General features: G+C 37.0%; 1 protein-coding gene across 4 annotated transcripts in view; it reads left to right on the top strand.

Annotated features, from left to right (window-relative positions):
• Positions 1 to 19,072, top strand: part of GCFC2 (GC-rich sequence DNA-binding factor 2) — a gene marked incomplete at its 5' end in the record, with an annotated part of 72,927 nt that overhangs the window by 25,462 nt on the left and 28,393 nt on the right. For all 4 annotated transcript variants that reach the window (XM_082671818.1, XM_082671819.1, XM_082671817.1 and 1 more), the window contains one exon: positions 10,309 to 10,424. In XM_082671818.1, coding sequence (XP_082527944.1) covers positions 10,309 to 10,424 — 116 coding nt within the window. The remainder of the gene's footprint in view (positions 1 to 10,308; positions 10,425 to 19,072) is intronic.

Here is a 19,072-nt window from a genome sequence, read left to right as displayed (position 1 = left end):
TGTGTTTTTTGAACTTTTCTCTTAGGGTAATGGCCAAGCATGGTATTACTAATAAAGAAGATGAACATTTTTATGGCACTTACTACATTTTTCTCTGTTGTCTTCTAGAGAAAATTTAGATCACTCTGTAATGCCACTGTTATTATGGGAATGTTTTACCATAATCTTGCCAGCTTTAGGTATAAGTTCACTTGGTGAAAATGGAATCTCAAGTTTATTTGATTTGCATTTTTATTACTGATGTGGGTGCATTTACTGATTTCTTTATTAAAGACTTACTGCATGGCACTGTACTCGTTTCCTGTGACTGCTCTAACAAATTACTACAAACTGAATGACTTGAAACAACCAAATTCTATTTTCTCACACTTTTGGAGGCCAGAAGTCCAAAATCAAGGTGTTGATATGGCTACACTCCTTTCAAAAAGCTCTAGAGGGTAATCTGTTCCTTGACTATTTTAGCTTCTGTTGGCTGTTGGCGTTCCTTGGCATATAGCTGTATCTCTCTACTCCATCTTCACATCACCTCCTCTTTTTGCATCCCAAACTCTCTCTCCTTCTTTTCTATGAGGCTACATGTAATTACAGTTAGGACTCATTTAGATAATCCAGGATAAGCTCCTATTCTCCAGAACCTGAACTTAATCACATCTTTTGCCATATAAGGTAATATTCATTCACAGGTTTGGGATTTTAGAACCTGGGCATATCTTTTGGGGATCACCGTGTAGCCTCTATAACTACTTAACAGTGGTAGACAAAAGCATGTACAATCTTTGCAGGGGAGAGACAGCTAAACAAAATAATTATAGTAAAATCTTACAAGGTTCTGTGACAGAATTCTGTACAGGGTTCTGAAATAGCACAAAGGAACAAGTGAGTGGTCAGTTTTGTAGGCGAGAGGGTGGATGGGAAGGTTTGGAAAAGCCTGTAAGTAAATGGTCAAATTTGAATGAGTCTTTGAAAGATGTTTATGATGTAAGGGATTTGAAGCAAAAGAGGATATCAGGGGTGAAGACATGACGTTTGAAAAGGTCTGGTTAATTTGGGAATTTGTAGGTATGATTCGAACTGGATAGGAGACTTGGTAAGAATTGATATGAGAAATGATGGAGTCTCGTGGAAAATATAAAAAGTATAGTTTAGCCATTGAGTTGACTAATTATCTGGTCCACTTCTTCACATATCCTTTTCTAAAACAGGTTCTTCAGAACCTTTTCAACATTCTAAGCATGATGGTGATGAGTGAGTTACGATGAGCCAGAGGACAGTAATATGAAATGTACTGAGTTACAACATGTACTAGCTAGGAATACATTCCTCTACAATTAACAGAAAACCCAAATAATGGTGGCTTAAAGAAAATTAAAAGCTTTACCTAGAAACCCACCAGCAGACTTCCATTTGCTTTCCTTTCATTAGACTGGAGTTAGGTGGCAACATCTATCATGAAAAACCAGTATTTGGTTTGTCGTTTTAATTTATTTTACTGAAGTATAATTTATTTACAATATTGTGTTAATTTCTACTGTTCAGGAAAGTGATTCAGTTATACATACATATACATTCTTTTTCATATTCTTTTCCATTATGATTTATCACAGGATATTGAATAGAGTTACAATATTGTGTTAATTTCTACTGTTCAGGAAAGTGATTCAGTTATACATATATATACATTCTTTTTCATATTCTTTTCCATTATGATTTATCACAGGATATTGAATAGAGTTTTCCATTATGATTTATCACAGGATATTGAATAGAGTTTATTACAGGATATTGAATAGAGTAGGACCTTGTTGAGTATCCATTCTGTATATAATAGTTTCCATCTGCTAATCCCAAACTCCCAATGTACCTCTCCCCCACTCCCCCTTGGCAACCACAAGTCTGTTCTCTATGTCTGTGAGTGTGTTTCTGTTTTGTAGATACGTTCATTTCTGTCATATTTTAGACTCCACATATAAGTGATATCATATGGTATTTGTCTTTCTCTTTCTGACTTACTTCACTTAGTATGATAATATCTAGGGCCATCCATGTTGCTGCAAATGGCATTATTTCATTCCTTTTTATGGCTGAGCAGTATTCCATTGTATATATGTACCACATCATCTTTATCCATTCATCTTCAGTGGACATTTAGGTTGTTTCCATGTCTTGGCTATTGTAAATAGTGTTGCAATGAACATTGGGGTGCATGTATCTTTTTGAATTACAGTTTTCTCTGGATATATGCCCAGGAGTGGGATTGCAAGATCATATGGCAACTCCATTTTTAGTTTTTTGAGGAACCTCCATACTGTTTTCCACAGTGGCTGCACCAATTAGCCTTCCCAACAACAGTGTAGGAGGGTTCCCTTTTCTCCATACCCTCTCCAGCATTTGTTATTTGTATACTTTTTAATGATGGCCATTCTGACTGGTGTGAGGTGATACCTCATTGTGATTTTGTTTTGCATTTTTCTAATAATTATCAGTATTCAGCATCTTTTCATGTGCCTGTTGGACATCTGTATGTCTTTTTAGAGAAATTTCTATTTAGGTCTTCTGCCCATTTTTCTATTGGGTTGGTTTTTTTTGTTACTGAGTTGTGTGAGCTGTTTGTAGATTTTGGAAATTAAGCCCCTGTCGGTTACATCATTTGCAGATATTTTCTTCCAGTCTGTAGGTTGTCTTTTCATTTTGTTTATGGTTTCCTTTGCTGTGCAAAAGCTTATACGTTTGATTAGGTCCAACTTGTTTCTTTTTGCTTCTATTTCTGTTGCCTTGGGAGACTGACCTAAGAAAACATTGGTATGATTTATTTCAGAGAATGTTTTGTCTATGTTCTCTTCTAAGAGTTTTATGGTGTCATGTCTTATATTTAAGTCTGTAAGCCATTTTGAGTTTATTTTTTTGTGTATGGAGTAAGGGTATGTTCTAACTTCATTGATTTACATGTGGCTGTCCAACTTTCCCAACACCACTTCCTGAAGAGACTGTCTTTTCTCCATTGTATATTCTTGCCTCCTTTGTTGAAGATTAATTGACCATAGGTGTGTGAATTTATTTCTGGTCTCTCTTTTCTTTTCCATTGATCCATATGTCTGTTTTTGTGCCGGTACCATGCTGTTTTTATTACTGTGGCTTTCTAGGATTGTCTGAAGTTTGGGAGGGTTATACCTCCAGCTTTGTTCATTTTCTTCAGGATTGCTTTGGCAATTCTGGGTATTTTATGGTTCTATATAAATTTTATGATTATTTGTTGTAGTTCGGTGAAAAATGGTATGGGTAATTTGATAGGGATCAGATTAAATCTGTAGATTGCTTTGGGTAGCATGGCCTTTTTAACAATATTAATTATTCCAATCCAAGAGCATGGGATATCTCCCATTTCATTAAATCATTTTCAGTTTCCTTTATTCATGTTTTATATTTCTCAGCATATATCTTTCACCTCCTTGGTGAGGTTTATTCCTAAGTATTTTCTTTTTTGATACAATTTTAAAAGGGATTTTTTTTTTCTTTCCCTTTCTGGTATTTCATTATTAGTGTAAAGAAATGCAACCAATTTCCGTGTGTTAATCTTGTATCCTGGCTACCTTGTGAATTCGTTTATCAGTTCTGATAGTTTTTCTGTAGGTCATTAGGATTTTCTACATATGTCATATAATGACAATTTTACCTCTTCCCTTCCAATTTGGATCCCTTTTATTTCTTTTTCTTGTCTGATTGCTGTGGCTAGGACTTCCAGTACTAGGTTGAATAGAAGAGGTGAGAGTGAGCATCCTTGTGTTGATCTAGATTTTAGCGTGAAGGCTTTCAGTTTTTCACCACTGAGCATTATATTGGCTGTAGGTTTGTCATAGTTTTTATTATGTTGAAATATGTTCTCTCTATACCCAGTTTGGTATGAGTTTTTATCATAAATGAATGTTGAATTTTGTCTGTATCTGTTGAGATGATCATGTAGTTTTTGTCTTTTCTGTGTCAGTGTGGTGTATCACATTGATTGATTTGCACATTTTGAACCATCCTTGTGACCCTGGGATGAATCCAACTTGGTCATAGTGTATGATCTTTCTTATGTGTTGTTGGATTCAGTTTGCTAGTATTTTATTGAGAATTTTTGCATCTGTAATCATCAAAGATACTGGCCTGTAATTTTCTTCTTTTGTAGTGTCTTTGTCTGGTTTTGGTATCAGGGTGATGACGGCTTCATAGAATGTCTTTGGGAGTTTTCCCTCCTCTTCACTCTTTGGGAAGAATTTGAGAAGGATCAATAAATATGAGTCCTTTTTTGTGTGCTTGGTAGGATTCGCCTGTGAAGCCGTCAGGCCCTGGACTTTTGTTTGTACAGAGTTTTTTTATTACAGATTCTGTTTCACTTCCAATGATTGGTCTGTCCAAAGTATCTATTTCTTCTTGATTCAATTTTGATGGGATGTTTCTAGAAACTTGTCCATTTCTTCTAGGTTGTTCAATTTGTTGGCATATGATTGTTCATAGTATTCGCTTATGGGTTTTTGTATTTCTGCAGTATCAGTTGTGATTTCTCCTCTTTCATTTCTCATTTTGTTTATTTGATTCCCCTCTTTTCTTCTTGGTGAGCCTGTCTAGAGGTTTGTCTTGTTTATCCTTTCAAAGAACCAGCTCTTGGTTTTATTGATTTCTTTCTATTGTTTTTTTAATCCCTATTTCATTTATTTCCTCTCTGGTCCTTATTATTTCCTTCCTTCTGCTTACTTTGGGTTTTGTTTGTTCTTTTTCTAATTCTTTTAGGTGTTAGGGTAGGTTTTTATTTGAGATTTTTCTTGTTCTTTGAGGGAGGCCTGTATCACAATGAACTGCCCTCTAAGAACTGCTCTGCTGTAGCCCATGGATTTTTGTATGATTGTATTTTCATTGTCATTTGTCTCAAGGTATTTTTTAATTTCCTCTTTGATTTCATCATTGACCCATTGGGTTTTTTGGTAGCATGTTGTTTAGTCTCCAGGTAATCTTTTTTTTTCTCGTTTCTTTTTTTGTGGTTGATTTCAGTTTCATGCTGCTGTGGTTAGAAAACCTTCTTGAAAAAATTTCTATGCTCTTAAATTTGTTGAGGCTTGTTTTGTGCCTCAGTATGTGGTCAACCCTAGAGAATGTTCCATGTGTACTTGAAAAGACTGTGTATTGGGTTTTTTGGATATAATGTCCTGAAAATATCAATTAAGTCTAAATGCTCTAGTGTATCATTTAGGATCTCTGCTGCGTTATTGATTTTCTGTCTAGAAGATTTGTCCATTGATATGAGTAGGGTGTTTAAGTCTCCTACTATTATTGTACTCCCATCCCTTTTTCCCTTTATGTCTGTTAGTATTTGTTTTATGTTTTTGGGTGCTCCTATATTGGGTGCATATATGTTGACGAATGTAATATCCTTCTCTTGTATTGATCCTTTCATCATTATATAGTGTTCTTTTTCTTTATGGCCTTTGTTTTAAAGTCCATTTTGCCTGATATGAGTAGTGCTACCCCTGCTTTCTTGTCATTTCTGTTTGCATGGTTATCTTTTTCCATCCCCTCACTTTCAGTCTGTGTCCTTCACTCTTAAGTGGGTCTCTTGTAGAGAGCATATGGTAGGCTCTTGTTTTTTAATCCAATCTGCCACTCTGTATTTTTTGATTGCAGCATTTAGTCCATTGACATTTAAGGTAATTATTGATAGATATGTATTTATTGCCATTTTTAACCTTGTTTTCCAGTTGATTTTGGATTTTTTCTTTGTTCCTTTCTTTTTCCTTTTGTGGTTTGGTGATTTTCTTTTGTATTATGCTTGTTCTCTTCTTTTTGGTTTTTGTGAATCTGTTGTATGTTTTTTGATTTGTGGTAACCCATATGGTTTTCAAATATGTTAAACCATTACTATATCTACTTGCTTTAGACTGATAGTCATATAGGCTCGAACACATTCTAAAATTTAAAAATCTACATTTTTTTACTCTCCTACCTGGCATTTTATGATTTTGATACCCTCTTTTACATCTTCATGTTCATCCTTTTTCTGTTCATTTTGCTTATCATCCCTTTCACAAAAATGTTTGTTTTTTACTTTAATCTGTATACTGGCTTAAGTGATTTACTTTCCATTTTTTATTTTCTCTTTTATACAGATTACTTCTTTTCTATTTAGAGAAGGCCTTTAATTATTTCTTTTAGTATAGGTTTAGTATTGCTGTTATTCTTTTAGTTTTTGCTCTTCTGAGAAATTCTGTCTCTCTTCTTCTATTCCAAATGATAATCTTGCTGAGTAGAGTATCCTAGGTTGCATATTTTTTTCTTTCAGAACTTTGACTATATCTTGCCACTCCCTTCTGTCCTGCAATGTTTTCTATAGGAAAATCAGGTAATAGCCTTATGGTGGTTCCCTTGTAATTAACCCTTTTTCTCTTGGTGCCTTTAGAATCCTCTCTTTATCTTTAACTTTTGCCACTTTAATCATAATATGTCTTGGCGTAGGTCTGCTTGGGTTCATCTTGTTTGGGACTCTCTGTGCTTCCTGTGCCTAGATATCTGTTTCCTTCTTTAGGTTTGGGAAGTTTTCGGCCATAATTTCTTCAAATACATTTTCAATCCCCTTGTCTCTTTCTTCCCCTTCTGAAATTCCTATTATGCTTAGATTGGCACACTTTATATTTAAGAGTTTTAAAACTTTTATTGTGGACATATAATAATATAATGAATCCCCCTCTGTGGACCATGATTCAGCTTCAAAAATTGCCAACTATTGGCTAATTTTGTTTCATCAATGCCCTCATATACTCACCCTGCCCGTATTATTATTTTTTAGTTAATAGACTTTTTTTTTTAGAGAAGTTTTAGGTTCACAAAAAATTAAGCAGATAATATGCAGCATTCCCACCTCTCCCTCTTCACCCAGTTTCTCCCATTATTAACATCTTGCAATAGTGTGGTACATTTGTTGCAATTGATGAACCGATACTGAGACATTATTATTAACCAAAGTCTATAACTTTTATTACAGTTCACTCTTTGTGTTGTACAGTTCTATGAGCATAAGCTGTTTATTCCACAATTTATAGAGTCAATTATCCCTAAGACCATAAATGTCTGGACTAAATCTAAACTGCCTTCTAAATCTTTAGTCCAGGAACCAGTGAAGTGATAAAAAAAAGCCCTTGGAACTAATTGAAAATTGTAAAGTTGAGAAAACAGCAGACCATACTAAAAGTCACCACTCCTGGTACATAAAAGCAACTGTAGCGCAAGTCATCTTTGCCCAAAGTGTGGGTGGGGCTGTGGGCTGGGGAGGAGCCTGTATCCTGCCCTGGCCCTTGTGGGCCTGGAGGAGACAGAACCCACTCTTCAAGGGACAGTAACTTTAATTGAAGCAACATTGTTGAGGCAGCAGGAGCAGGAAGGAGAGCATAGAACTTTCCACAAGCATGACTGGAGTCAGAACATCCAAGGTCCTTGCGGCAGGGAAGAGAAGCCTTTGAGTCAAGTACCGCAGCTCAGTGCTATACATGTCACTTCTGCTCAGACTTCCTTAGCTGCAAGGAGGCATGTGGCTGTGCCCGGCTTCATGGGAGTGCGGAAGTATCCTACCTTAACGGCAGTGTCCATGTACTCCAGTTGCTGGGGCCTCCATGGACTGTGACCCATGGAGACTGCTACTGCCGTTAAGTCCCAGAGGTGGGGATGGGGGAGCGGTTCGGGGCTGCTTCAAGGCCTGGGCCCCACCAGTGGGTGGCCCTGGCGAGGGCTCTGGAGCTCTGCAGGACACAGCCCTCAGCCTGTCCCTGAGCCCCCAGCTCACCCTCCAGCCTGAGGCCAGAGGGCCTGGAGGGCCTCAGGGAGAAGGCTACGATCCTCTTCTCACTGCACTCTCTGCAGCGAGGACCACTGCCAGGCTGATTGTTGGCAGAGCGGAACCTCTAACCACTGGCAAGCTTTATATTATCCCATAGATCTTTTATATTGCTTCCATTTTTTTCATTTCTTTTATATTGGCTTTCTGTCTGCTGTTCTGATTGGGGGATTTACATTATTTTTTCTTTCAGAACACATTCATTCTGCATTATTCAGTCTGCTATTTATTGCCTTTAGCTCAGCTTTCATCTGGGCAACTGAGTTTTCTAATTTTTCTTGGCTCCTCTATATAGTTTCTAGTCCCTTTTTACAGTAATATGTATTTCAATTATAGCCTTTCTTAATTCCTTCAGTATTTTCACTATCTTCTTTTTGAAATAAATCAGTATCTATTAGATGAAGATGTCTATTTCACTGTTCTTTCAGGGCAATTCTCTTGATCTTTTAATTGGGAGTGGTTGTTCTGCTTCTTCATTTTACTTATATTTCTCTTACTCTGTGAGTTTAGGAGAAACAGTTAACTACTGTGGTCTTGGAGGGCTATTTTTATGTGGGAGTATCCATGTGTAGCCTGCACAGGTTTAATATATTTGGTGGGAGGGCTGTTTTAGTATGGCTGCCTCTTTCCTCAGTGCGTGCTGGCCGTTATCACCTTTAAAAGGGGGTGTGACTGTGACTGGTGTCGTGGTGACCCAAGCCTGAACTGAATGTTGAGCAGAGCCTCCTCTTTGCTCTGTGGTTGTCACAGCCCTGTTGGCAGCAGCGTCTACCCCCTAGTTGTTGGAGTAGAAACCCTCAGATCTGTTTCTGATGTGCGGTGTGAGATAGGTGGAATTGGAGCACTCCCACTGAGAGAGGAGCCACTGAGTGTTCCTCTACCAGAGCTATCCACTGTGAAGTGCGCTCCATGGTGTCACCTGAAACCCACTGTGCAAGCTCACAAAGTGTACTGTTGGTGACATGCCCTTGGCCCCACCTCAACTTTGGGAATGCAGGCAGTAGTCCCTGGTGTCCCTCAGGCCCTGTGTTAACAAAGCCACCAGCGCAAATCAACCAGTGCAGATCCACTGAAGTCAGGTACCACGACTGCAGTAGTTGCACACCTGGACCCTCCATGGGAGCTATGGGAGCAACCCAGACCCTGTCCCAGCCTGCATGTGCATGCGCCCACAGAGCCCACAGATGCTAAGGCCAGACGCATCAGAGCTGCAGGAGCACCCGTTGTCCATTCAGATATCATGAAGTCGCTGAGTTTTTACAAAGCCAGTGGCCGTGGCATAAATCTGCAGATCACACAGTCGTGGGGAGATGGCTTAGATTTCAGCCCTGCTTCCTAAGTTGTGTGACCCCTGGTAATCAACTTGGATTTCAGCCCCGCCTCCACTTGTGGGCAACCCCATGGCACTTGCGTGCTCCCAGAGCTTGTAGAGGTGGTCCCAAGCCAGCTGAAAGAGGCTGCTATGGCGGCCCCGCCCCTCCCTTCACTCACATGCACATTAACAGTGGGGTTTCAGCGGCAGCTCCACTCCCTCTGTGAGCATGCCAAGTGTGAGGCTGCTAATGGCAGGCACCGCCCCTCCCTTCTCACACCCCCTTAACAATGACACTTTGCTTCTATGGCGGGCCCAGGCTTCTTCCATGTATACCTACCAGTTGTCGCTGTACCACACTCCAGCCCCTTCCTGCTGTCTCCACACAGCCAACCCCAGTCCTCCCCTTGGGTCTGTCCTCTAAAGCTGGAGTATCAGCACCCAGCCCTCGTGTGCACCAGCCGATGTGCATCTCAGGCTGGGGAGTGCAGGGCAGTGGCCCAGACCATCTGTTCTGGCCTCTCTGTGCAAACTGGCTGCTGCTGTCTCCTCCAAGCCTCTGAAGCTCCCTTTCTGTCCCACCTGAGGGGCCTTCCAAGATATGGGAACCTTTTCCTCTTTCATGACTCCCTCCCAGGGACACAGGTCCCATCCCGCTTCCCTTTTTTTTCTTTCATCCTACCCGATTACATGGAGATCTTTCTTGCACTTTTAGGTTCTGAGATCTGCCAGGTTCAGTAGGTATTCTGTGAGAATTGTTCCACAGAGATGTATTTTTCATGTATTTGTGGGTGGAGGTGACCTCCATGTCCTTCTATTCTGCCACCTTGATTGGAGCCTCCAGTATGTGGTTTTTTGAGAGTATATTAGATCATAAACAGAACTAGCTATATAAACACTGAGAACAAAGCTTTCGTGAAAAATAAGATTTTGTAGTTTGCCTCTTGCACGTGAATTTAAATTTCTAAATTTTAAAACTGTGTGCAAATTTTAAAAACATTTTATTACAACCATAAAAAATGTCAGAGGCATGGAATTTTGAGCTGGTGAGACCTTGGTGTATCCAGTCTGCTTTCATGCTATTAATATTTGCAAGACTCATGAATGTTGAAAACAATATAAACTTTCATATTACTTTTAGGGACGAGACATAGATCTTTCTCATAGCAGTGAATCTCAAACAGTGAAGAAGTTTGATGCTTCCATTTCATTTCCACCAGTAAATTTAGAAATTATAAAGAAGCAACTAAATACTAGGTAAGTAATATTAATTTTAAAATTTACATTTGTGATAGACATTTAATAGTGAAAAAAATTAGCACTATAATCTTTTTAACTATTAAATATTACTATTAAACAGATTTATAGGCAAAAATTAGCATCACCTGTATTAGCACATTAATATAACTGATTTCCTTTTTTATATGTCTTTTAGTGTTTATGATAAGTATATATCATATAGTTACAATCAATAAAATCAAGTTCTGCTTTTTTCACTTACTATTTTTGTTAGCATTTATCTGCATTGTTAAATAGCCTTTAATATTTAAAAATAATATGTCGGGAGTGATGGCAGCAAGATGCCAGAATAAGAAGCCCTAGACCTCGTTGCCTCACAGAGATACCAACTTAACAACAGCATACTGTCCAAAAAGCCTTTATGAGTACTCCAGAAATCAGGAAGTTGTAGTACCCCAGGCAAGCTCAAAGCCCAAAATAGCCACATTGTAATGGGTAAGAAAAACCATTTCATTCCAACTGCATCTAGCCCCTCTCACAAGCCAGCACTGCTTTTGATGGAGAGAAAAAACCCAAGTCATAGTTTTTCCATTGGGAAGGAGAAAGAAGAGTGGAACACTGTCTTTTGGAGGTACTGCCCAAGAGACTTGTTTCTGTCTTGTCTGTCTCAGAGCACTGATGGGGAACCATCATACGTTAGATGCCTGAGGGCCACAGAGGGCAAGGAAGAGCTAAGCAGCCTGTTGCAGAGCCGGAAAGTCTGTAGTACTACAAACACCAGAGGGAACAAGAGACTACAGAATCCTGAAAAAGAAACCCACTAATCTCTATAATTAGGAAATTTCGTATAGAAGCCCAGAGAAGGTGCCTCCCCCAGGAAAGGTTTGAGAAGACACTCTTCCCCACACAACACCACTGGGAATCTCCAGTCAGGCTGATTGCAATGCACTTAAGGGAAACAGCTTCATATGGGGGAGAAACTCCCCTTAAGTGCATTTTCAAATACACAGAACACAACAAAAAGATAACCAGATACATGAATAAACAAGGAAACATGGCCCAATCAAAGGGCCCAAATTAATTCCAGAACTAAAAGAAACAGAGGTCTATGAATTACCTGACAGAGAATTCAGAATAATCTTCTTAAAGAAGCTTAATGTCTTCTTAAAGAAGCTTAATGTGCCATAAGAGATCACAGACAACTAAAGAAATCAGGGAAATGATACATGAACAAGGTTGGAATACCAACGGAGATGGAAACTAAGAAAGAACCAGAGGTTCTAGAGCTGAAAGTGTAATAACTGAACTAAAAAATTTAATGAAGGGGGCTTCCCTCGTGGCACAGTGGTGAGAGTCCACCTGCCGATGCAGGGGACATGAGATCGTGCCCCGGTCCGGGAAGATCCCACATGCCACGGAGCGTCTGGGCCTGTGAGCCATGGCCGCTGAGCCTACACATCCAGAGCCTGTGCTCCGCAACAGGAGAGACCACAACAGTGAGAGGCCCACGTACCAAAAAAAAAAAAAAAAAAGGAAATTTACTGAAGGTAGCAGACTATATCAAGCAGAAAAAACAAGCGAGACCTCAAAGAGTGATCATTTGAAATTACCAAGTCAGAGTAGCAAAAAGAAAAAAGAAAAGTGAAGAAAGCCTAAGGGATTTATATGATGCTATCAAGGAGAACAACATATACATTATGGGAATCCAAGAAGGAAAAGAGTAGCAGAATGGGACAGAGAGCTTATCTGAAGATATAATGGCCAAAGACTTACCAGTCTGAGGAAGGAAATGGGCATTCAACTTCAAAAAGTTAAAAGGACTCCAACAAGGATGAACACAAGGAGGCTTACAATGAGACGATTATAATCAAACTTTCTAGATACAAAGAATTTAAAAAGCCACAAGATAAAAGCACCTCATCATGTACAAGAGGGCCCCATAAGATTAACAGGAGACTTCTCAACAGAAATATTACAGGGGCCAGAAGGGAGTAGGATGAAACATTACAGGGGCCAGAAGGGAGTAGGATGAAGGAGAAATAAAAAACTCAGGTAAACAAAGCTGAGGGAGTTCGTCACACTAGACCTGCCTTAACAAAAATTGCTGAAAGATATCCTTCAAGTTGAAATGAAAGGACACTAGACAGTAGCATGAACCATACAAAAATACAAAGTTCTCTGGTAAAGGTAAATATATATATAAATATAGAATCCTGTAATACTGTAAGAGTGGTGTAAAAATCACTTTTAATACAGAATTTTAAAGGTAAAAGCACAAAAATAACATGTTAGTGGATACAAAATTTTTAAGTGTAATTTGTGATATCAATAACAAGAGGTGGAGGGGGAGATATAAAGGAGTAGAGTTTTTGTATGTGATTGAAGTTAAGATGTTGTCAGTTTAAAATAGATTACTAGAATTATAAGATGTTTTTTGGTAATCCCCATGGTAAACATAAAGAAAGTACCTATAGAAGATATGCAGAGGAAAATGAAAACGATCTAGAGCACATCACTACAAAAAAATCAACAAAACGCAAGGCAGCAACAAAGTGAGAGAGTGGCGTGAACATATATACACTACCAAACGTAAAATAGTTAGCTAGTGGGAAGCAGCTGCATAGCACAGGGAGATCAGCTCGGTGGTTTGTGACCACCTAGAGGGATGGGATAGGGAGGGTGGAGGGGAGGGAGACGCAAGAGGGAAGAGATATATGGGAACATATGTATATGTATAACTGATTCACTTTGTTATAAAGCAGAAACTAACACACCATTGTAAAGCAATTATACTCCAATAAAGATGTTAAAAAAAAAAAAGGGAGAGGGACAAAATAACTACAAGACAGACAAAAAACAATTTAAAAATAACAGTCGTAAGTCCTTCCATATCAGTAATTACTTCAAATGTGAATGGATTATATTCTATAATCAAAAGACATATAGTGGCTGAATAGGTTGGGAAAAATAAAAGAAGCAAGATCTGGGAATTCCCTGGTGGTCCAGTGGTTAGGATTCTGTGCTTTCACTGCCTAGCACCTGGGTTTGATCCCTGGTCAGGGAACTAAGGTCCCACAAGCTGCACAGCCAAAAAATTTTAAAAAGCAAGAGCCAACTATATACTATCTGCAAGAGGCTCACTTAGATTTAAGGATGCATACAGGATGAAAGTGATAGGATTGCAAAAAGATTCCATGAAAACAGTAAACAAAAGAGAGCAGGAGTGGCAATACTTAGAGAAAAGAATTTTAAGTTTAAAACTACAAGAGACAAGGATATTATGTAATATAAAAGGGTCAATTTATTGGGACAATATAGCAACTATTTATATGTATATGTACCCAACAGTGGAGCACCTAACTGTATAAAGCAAATATTGACAGAGCTGAAGGGAGAAATAGCAATATAATAATAGTATGAGACCTCAATATCACACTTTCAAATAATTGATGAAATAGACAGAGAATCTTAAGGAAACAGTGATCTTGAACAAAGCTAAATGAACCTAACAAATATATGGAATGTTCCACCCAACAGCAGCAGAATAAACTTTCTTTTCAACCACACAGACCACACTCTGCAGGATAGATCCCACATTAAGTCACAAACAAGTCTTAACAAATTTAAGGTTGAAATCATACCTTTTCCAAGCACAGTGCAGTGAGACTAGAAATCGGTAACAGAAAGGGAAAGGGAAAATTCACAAATGTGTGGAAACTAAACAGGCTCTTGAACAGCCAATGTACCAAAGAAGAAATCAAAATGGAAACTATAAAGTATCTTGAGGCAAATGAAAACAAAAACACCAAAAGTTATGGGATGCAGCAAAAGCAGTACTAAGAGGAAAGTTTATAGCAATGAACACATTAAAAAAGAAGAAAGGTATCAAATCAACAACCTAACTGTACCTCAAAAAACTTCAAAAAGAACAAACTGAGCCCAGTTATCGGAAGGAAATAGTAAAGATTAGAGCAGAAATAAACATAATAGAGCATAGAAGAACAACTGAAGAAAAATCAAAACTGATTTTTTTTTTAAGATCAAAAAAATTTGACAAACCCTTAGCCAGGCTAAGTGAAAAAGAGAATAGTTTCAAATAACAAAAATAAGAAAGAGAAACGTTACAGCTAATGCCACAGAAACAAAAAGGATCATAAGATACTATAAACAATTATACACCAACAAACTAGATAACCAAGAAGAAATGGATCAATTTCAAGAAACATACAACCTACCAAGACTGATTTATAAAGAGATGAAAAATTTGAACAAATCTGTTCTAGTAAGGAGATTGAATTAGTAGTCAAAAACCTACCAACAAAGAAAAGCCCAGGACAGATAACCTCACTGGATAATTCTACCAAACATTTAAAGATGAATTAACACCATTCCTTCTCAAACCCTTCCAAAAAACTGAAGAGGTGATAACATTCCCAAACTTATTCTATGAGGTCAGCATTACCCTGATCCCAAAATCTGAGACAAAGATAGTACAAGAAAAGAAAGTTAATAAGCCAATATCCCTGATGAATATTGATGTAAAAACCCTCAGTAAAATACTAGCAAATGTAATTAACAATACATTAAGAGGATTATACACATGACCAAGTGGGATTTATTCCTGGAATACAAGAATGAGTCATAAGAAAATCAGTGTGGTATACTACATTAACAGAATGAAGGGCAAAAACCACATGATCATCTCAATTGATACAGAAGACACCTTTGACAAAATTAAGCACACTTTCATGATAAAAACCCTCACCCAACTAGGAATAGGAAGAAATTACTTGAACATAATAAAGACCATATATGAGTAGCCCACAGCTAACATCATATTCAGTGGTGGAAAACCAAAAGCTTTCCCTGTAAGATCAGGAACAAGGTAAGGATGCCTATTCTTGTGCCTTCTATTCAAAGTTTTGGGAGTCCTAGCCAGAGAATTCACACAAGAAAAATAAATTGATAAATAAATAAATAAAAGACATCCAAATAGGAAAGGAAGAAGTAAAATTATCTCTGTTCACAGATGATACGATCTCTTATGTAGGAAAGCCTGAAGACTACACTTACATATACACACACACCCTGTAAGAGCTAATAAATCTGGCAAATTGCAGAATGAAATATCAACACATAAAAATCAGTTGTTTTTATGCACTAACAATGAAAAGTCCAAAACTATATATTTAGAAAACACTCATTTACAATAGAATTAAAAAGAATAAAATTTAGGAATTAACTTAGTAAAGGAGACAAAAGATTTGTACATCAAAAATTACAAAACATTGCTGAAAGAAATTGAAGACATAAGTAAATGGAAAGACATCCCACGTTCATGGATTAGAAAACAATACTATTAAAATGTCCATATTACCCAAAGCAATCTATAGATGCAGTGCATTCTCTATCAAAATCCCAATGGCATTTTTTGCAGAGATAGGAAGAAATCCTGAAATTCATATGGAATCTCAAAGGACCCAAGAAAGAAAAAGCACAGGCAACAAAAGCAAAAATAGACAAGTGGGACTACATCAAACTAAAATGTTTTCTGCCTAACAAAGGAAATAATCAACAGAGTGAAAAGGCAACCAACAGAATAGGAGAAAATATTTGTAAACCATATATATGATAAGTGGTTAATACCCAAAATATATAAGTAGCCCATGTAACTCAACAACAGACTATCCAACTGAAAAACGGGTAAAGGACTGGAATAGACATTTCTCAAAGAAGACATACAAGTGGTGAACAAACCTGAAAAGATGCTCAACATCACTAATCAGGGAATTAACAAATCATAACCACACTGAGCTATCACCTCATACCCATTAAGGTGACCACTATGAAAAATACAGAAATTGACTGGTATTGTCAAAGATATAGAGAAAAGGGGACTCTTATACACTGTTGGTGGGAATGTAAAATGATCAGTTGCTATGGAGAACAATTTCTGAAAAAGTTAAAAATAGAATTACCATATGATCCAGCAATCCAACTTTTGGATATATAGCCAAAAGAATTCAAAAGAAAACAGTTCAAGAGATATTTGCACATTACAGCCTTATTTACAATAGCTTGGAGGTAGAAGTAACTTAAATGTCCATCAGCAGATGAATGGGTAAAGAAAATGTGGTATTTACACACAGTGGAGTATTTATTATCAGTGGTAAAAAAAAAAGAAATCCTGTCATGCCACAACATGGATGAACCTTGAGGACTAAGTGAAATAAACCAGTTACAAAAAGATAAATACTGCATGATTCTACTTATATGAGGTATCTAAAGTAGTCATACTCTTAGGAACTGAAAGTAGAATCATGGTTGCCAAGGGTGGGGGGAGATGGGGAGTTGTTGATCAGTGGGTATAGAATTTCAGTTCTGCAAGATGAAAAAGTTCTAAAGATCTGTTATACAACGATGTGCATATCGTTAATACTACTGTAATATACTTTAATGGTTAAGTGTAAATTTTGTTATATGTTTTTGACTACAATAAAAAATAAGTATATTAGTAATATTTTGTTCATCGATACAGTTAGTATATATCATGATTTATTTAAGTATTTCTGTGTTGGACATTGACATTTTGATTTCTAAATGTGTCTTATTATAAATAATGCTACAGATGTTCATTATGAACATTTTGTTCCTATAAGTCACTTAAACTGTTAATTTTTTTTATAAATTTATTTATTTATTTTTGTCTGTGTTGGGTTTTCATTGTGGTGCACGGGCTTCTCATTGTGGTGACTTCTCTTGTTGCGGAGCACAGACTCTAGGCGCATAGGCTCAGTAGTTGTGGCTCACGGGGTCTAGAGTGCAGGCTCAATAGTTGTGGTGCACAGGCTCAGTTGCTCCGCAGTATGTGGGATCTTCCTGGACCAGGGCTCAAACCCATGTCCCCTGCATTGGCAGGCGATTCTTAACCACTGTGCCACCAGGGAAGTCCCAAAATGGTTATATTATTTCTTAAGATAAGTTTCCGGGGAAAGTTAACTGCAGCAAAAGTTAGACATATTTTTATGGTTCTTGATACAAATACATTTCTAAAGCACAGCTAACCATTCATTATCTATTGCTATTAATAGTTATCTCTTAAATAGTATTAATCTCACATTTATAAATGGTATTTTTTGTTAAAAATAAGGCAAACCCCGTAATAGGTTGTTTTGTTTTAAATATTTATATATTTTCTGTTTTACTACTTAGGATCTAGTGTGCATCTTTAGATATATGAAAGAATAAATATGACAGTAAAAGTCTAATTAGTCCTTACAACATTTAATACAAGGAGAGAGCTTGGTTCTCCTGCCACCAAAGCAAGTATTCTTAAAGAACATTTTCATTGCTTTTTTTTTTTATACCTGGGAATTTTTTTCTAATACCTTCAAATAGGTTCAGAATTTTCTCCCCCTGTATCTTTTGTATAAATCAGGTTTGCAGTAGCTTCATTCCTTGATCACATTGCAACTAAAATATGTTGGTCATGGTTTATTTAAATAGTTTAATGCAGAAAAGGACCTTTTGTAACATTTTATTGTGAAATATATGAAAATTTTAGGTGTACCATTTTTTAGATTTCAGGTTATCTCTGTTTTCTAGGAGGTTGGCAAACTACCAGCCTACTGCCCATTTTTCTATATAAGGTTTTATTGAAACATAGCCATGCTTGTGCAGTGTATTATCTATAGCTGATTTTGTGCTACAACATAAAATTGAGGAGTTACAACAGCAACCATCGAGCTTCCAAAGCCTAAAATGTTTACTATCTGGCCCTTTACCAAAAAAGTTTGCCAGCCTCTGTTCTAGGTCATTGTTTTTCAGTAGTGATGTTAAATGATGAGATTATCTTGATTAAAGATGATTTTTGTAATGTTTTCACTATCATTTACTCTCCTTCTGATACAGAGCTAGAATTATAGATAGATTGCATCTAGAATCATATAACTCAGAACCTTTTTTTTTGAGATTGTGTTTGAGAGAGTTGTCTTGCATGAGTAATAGAACAGAAAAAAATAGCAGACCACTGATATAGATTAGCATTTCACTTTATCCAGATAAATGTTATTTTTAACTTTAGTGTACTTTATTTTTTTTATTAACGGGGTTCTTTATTTTAAAAGAAAACATATTTTATGGTTTAAAGACAAAAGTCAAAAAACAGTACAAAAGCTTATACAGAGAAAAGGAAGTCATCTTCCCCAGAGGAAACCATTTCTACCAGTTTATGTTTCCTTGCAGAAGTAATATATATGTATGTCTGTATAAGCACATACGTACTTATATATTGCCCCATTTTTAATACAAAATTGAAGCACACTTATATACCCTGTTCCATACCTTGTTTTTCCATATATGTACTTACACATTTACTGCTGTAACTGGTAATACTACACTTAAAGCATTTTGTTAATAATGCTTGCTGTACATTATTATCTTGATTTATTTCTTAACTGCCTCTATTTTTTATATAAAGCAAGGAAAGACTTTCAGAGACAAATGCAGTAGTCATTGTTCAAGGGAAACTTGAAAAGAGGACGTTTGGCCTAAGCAAGTGCTTACTAATAGTTTTCATTTTAGAGGAGGTTAGCAGAAGTTTAGTTTTTTTTAATTGTTTGATTCAAGTCCAAATACTATGAATTTGTTATTTCATTTAGTTAATT

This window comes from Grampus griseus (assembly GCF_964374135.1).
Source record: "Grampus griseus genome assembly, chromosome: 15".
In the NCBI taxonomy this organism is placed as follows: Eukaryota; Metazoa; Chordata; class Mammalia; order Artiodactyla; family Delphinidae; genus Grampus; species Grampus griseus.
This window is presented reverse-complemented; position numbering and strand designations above follow the sequence as displayed.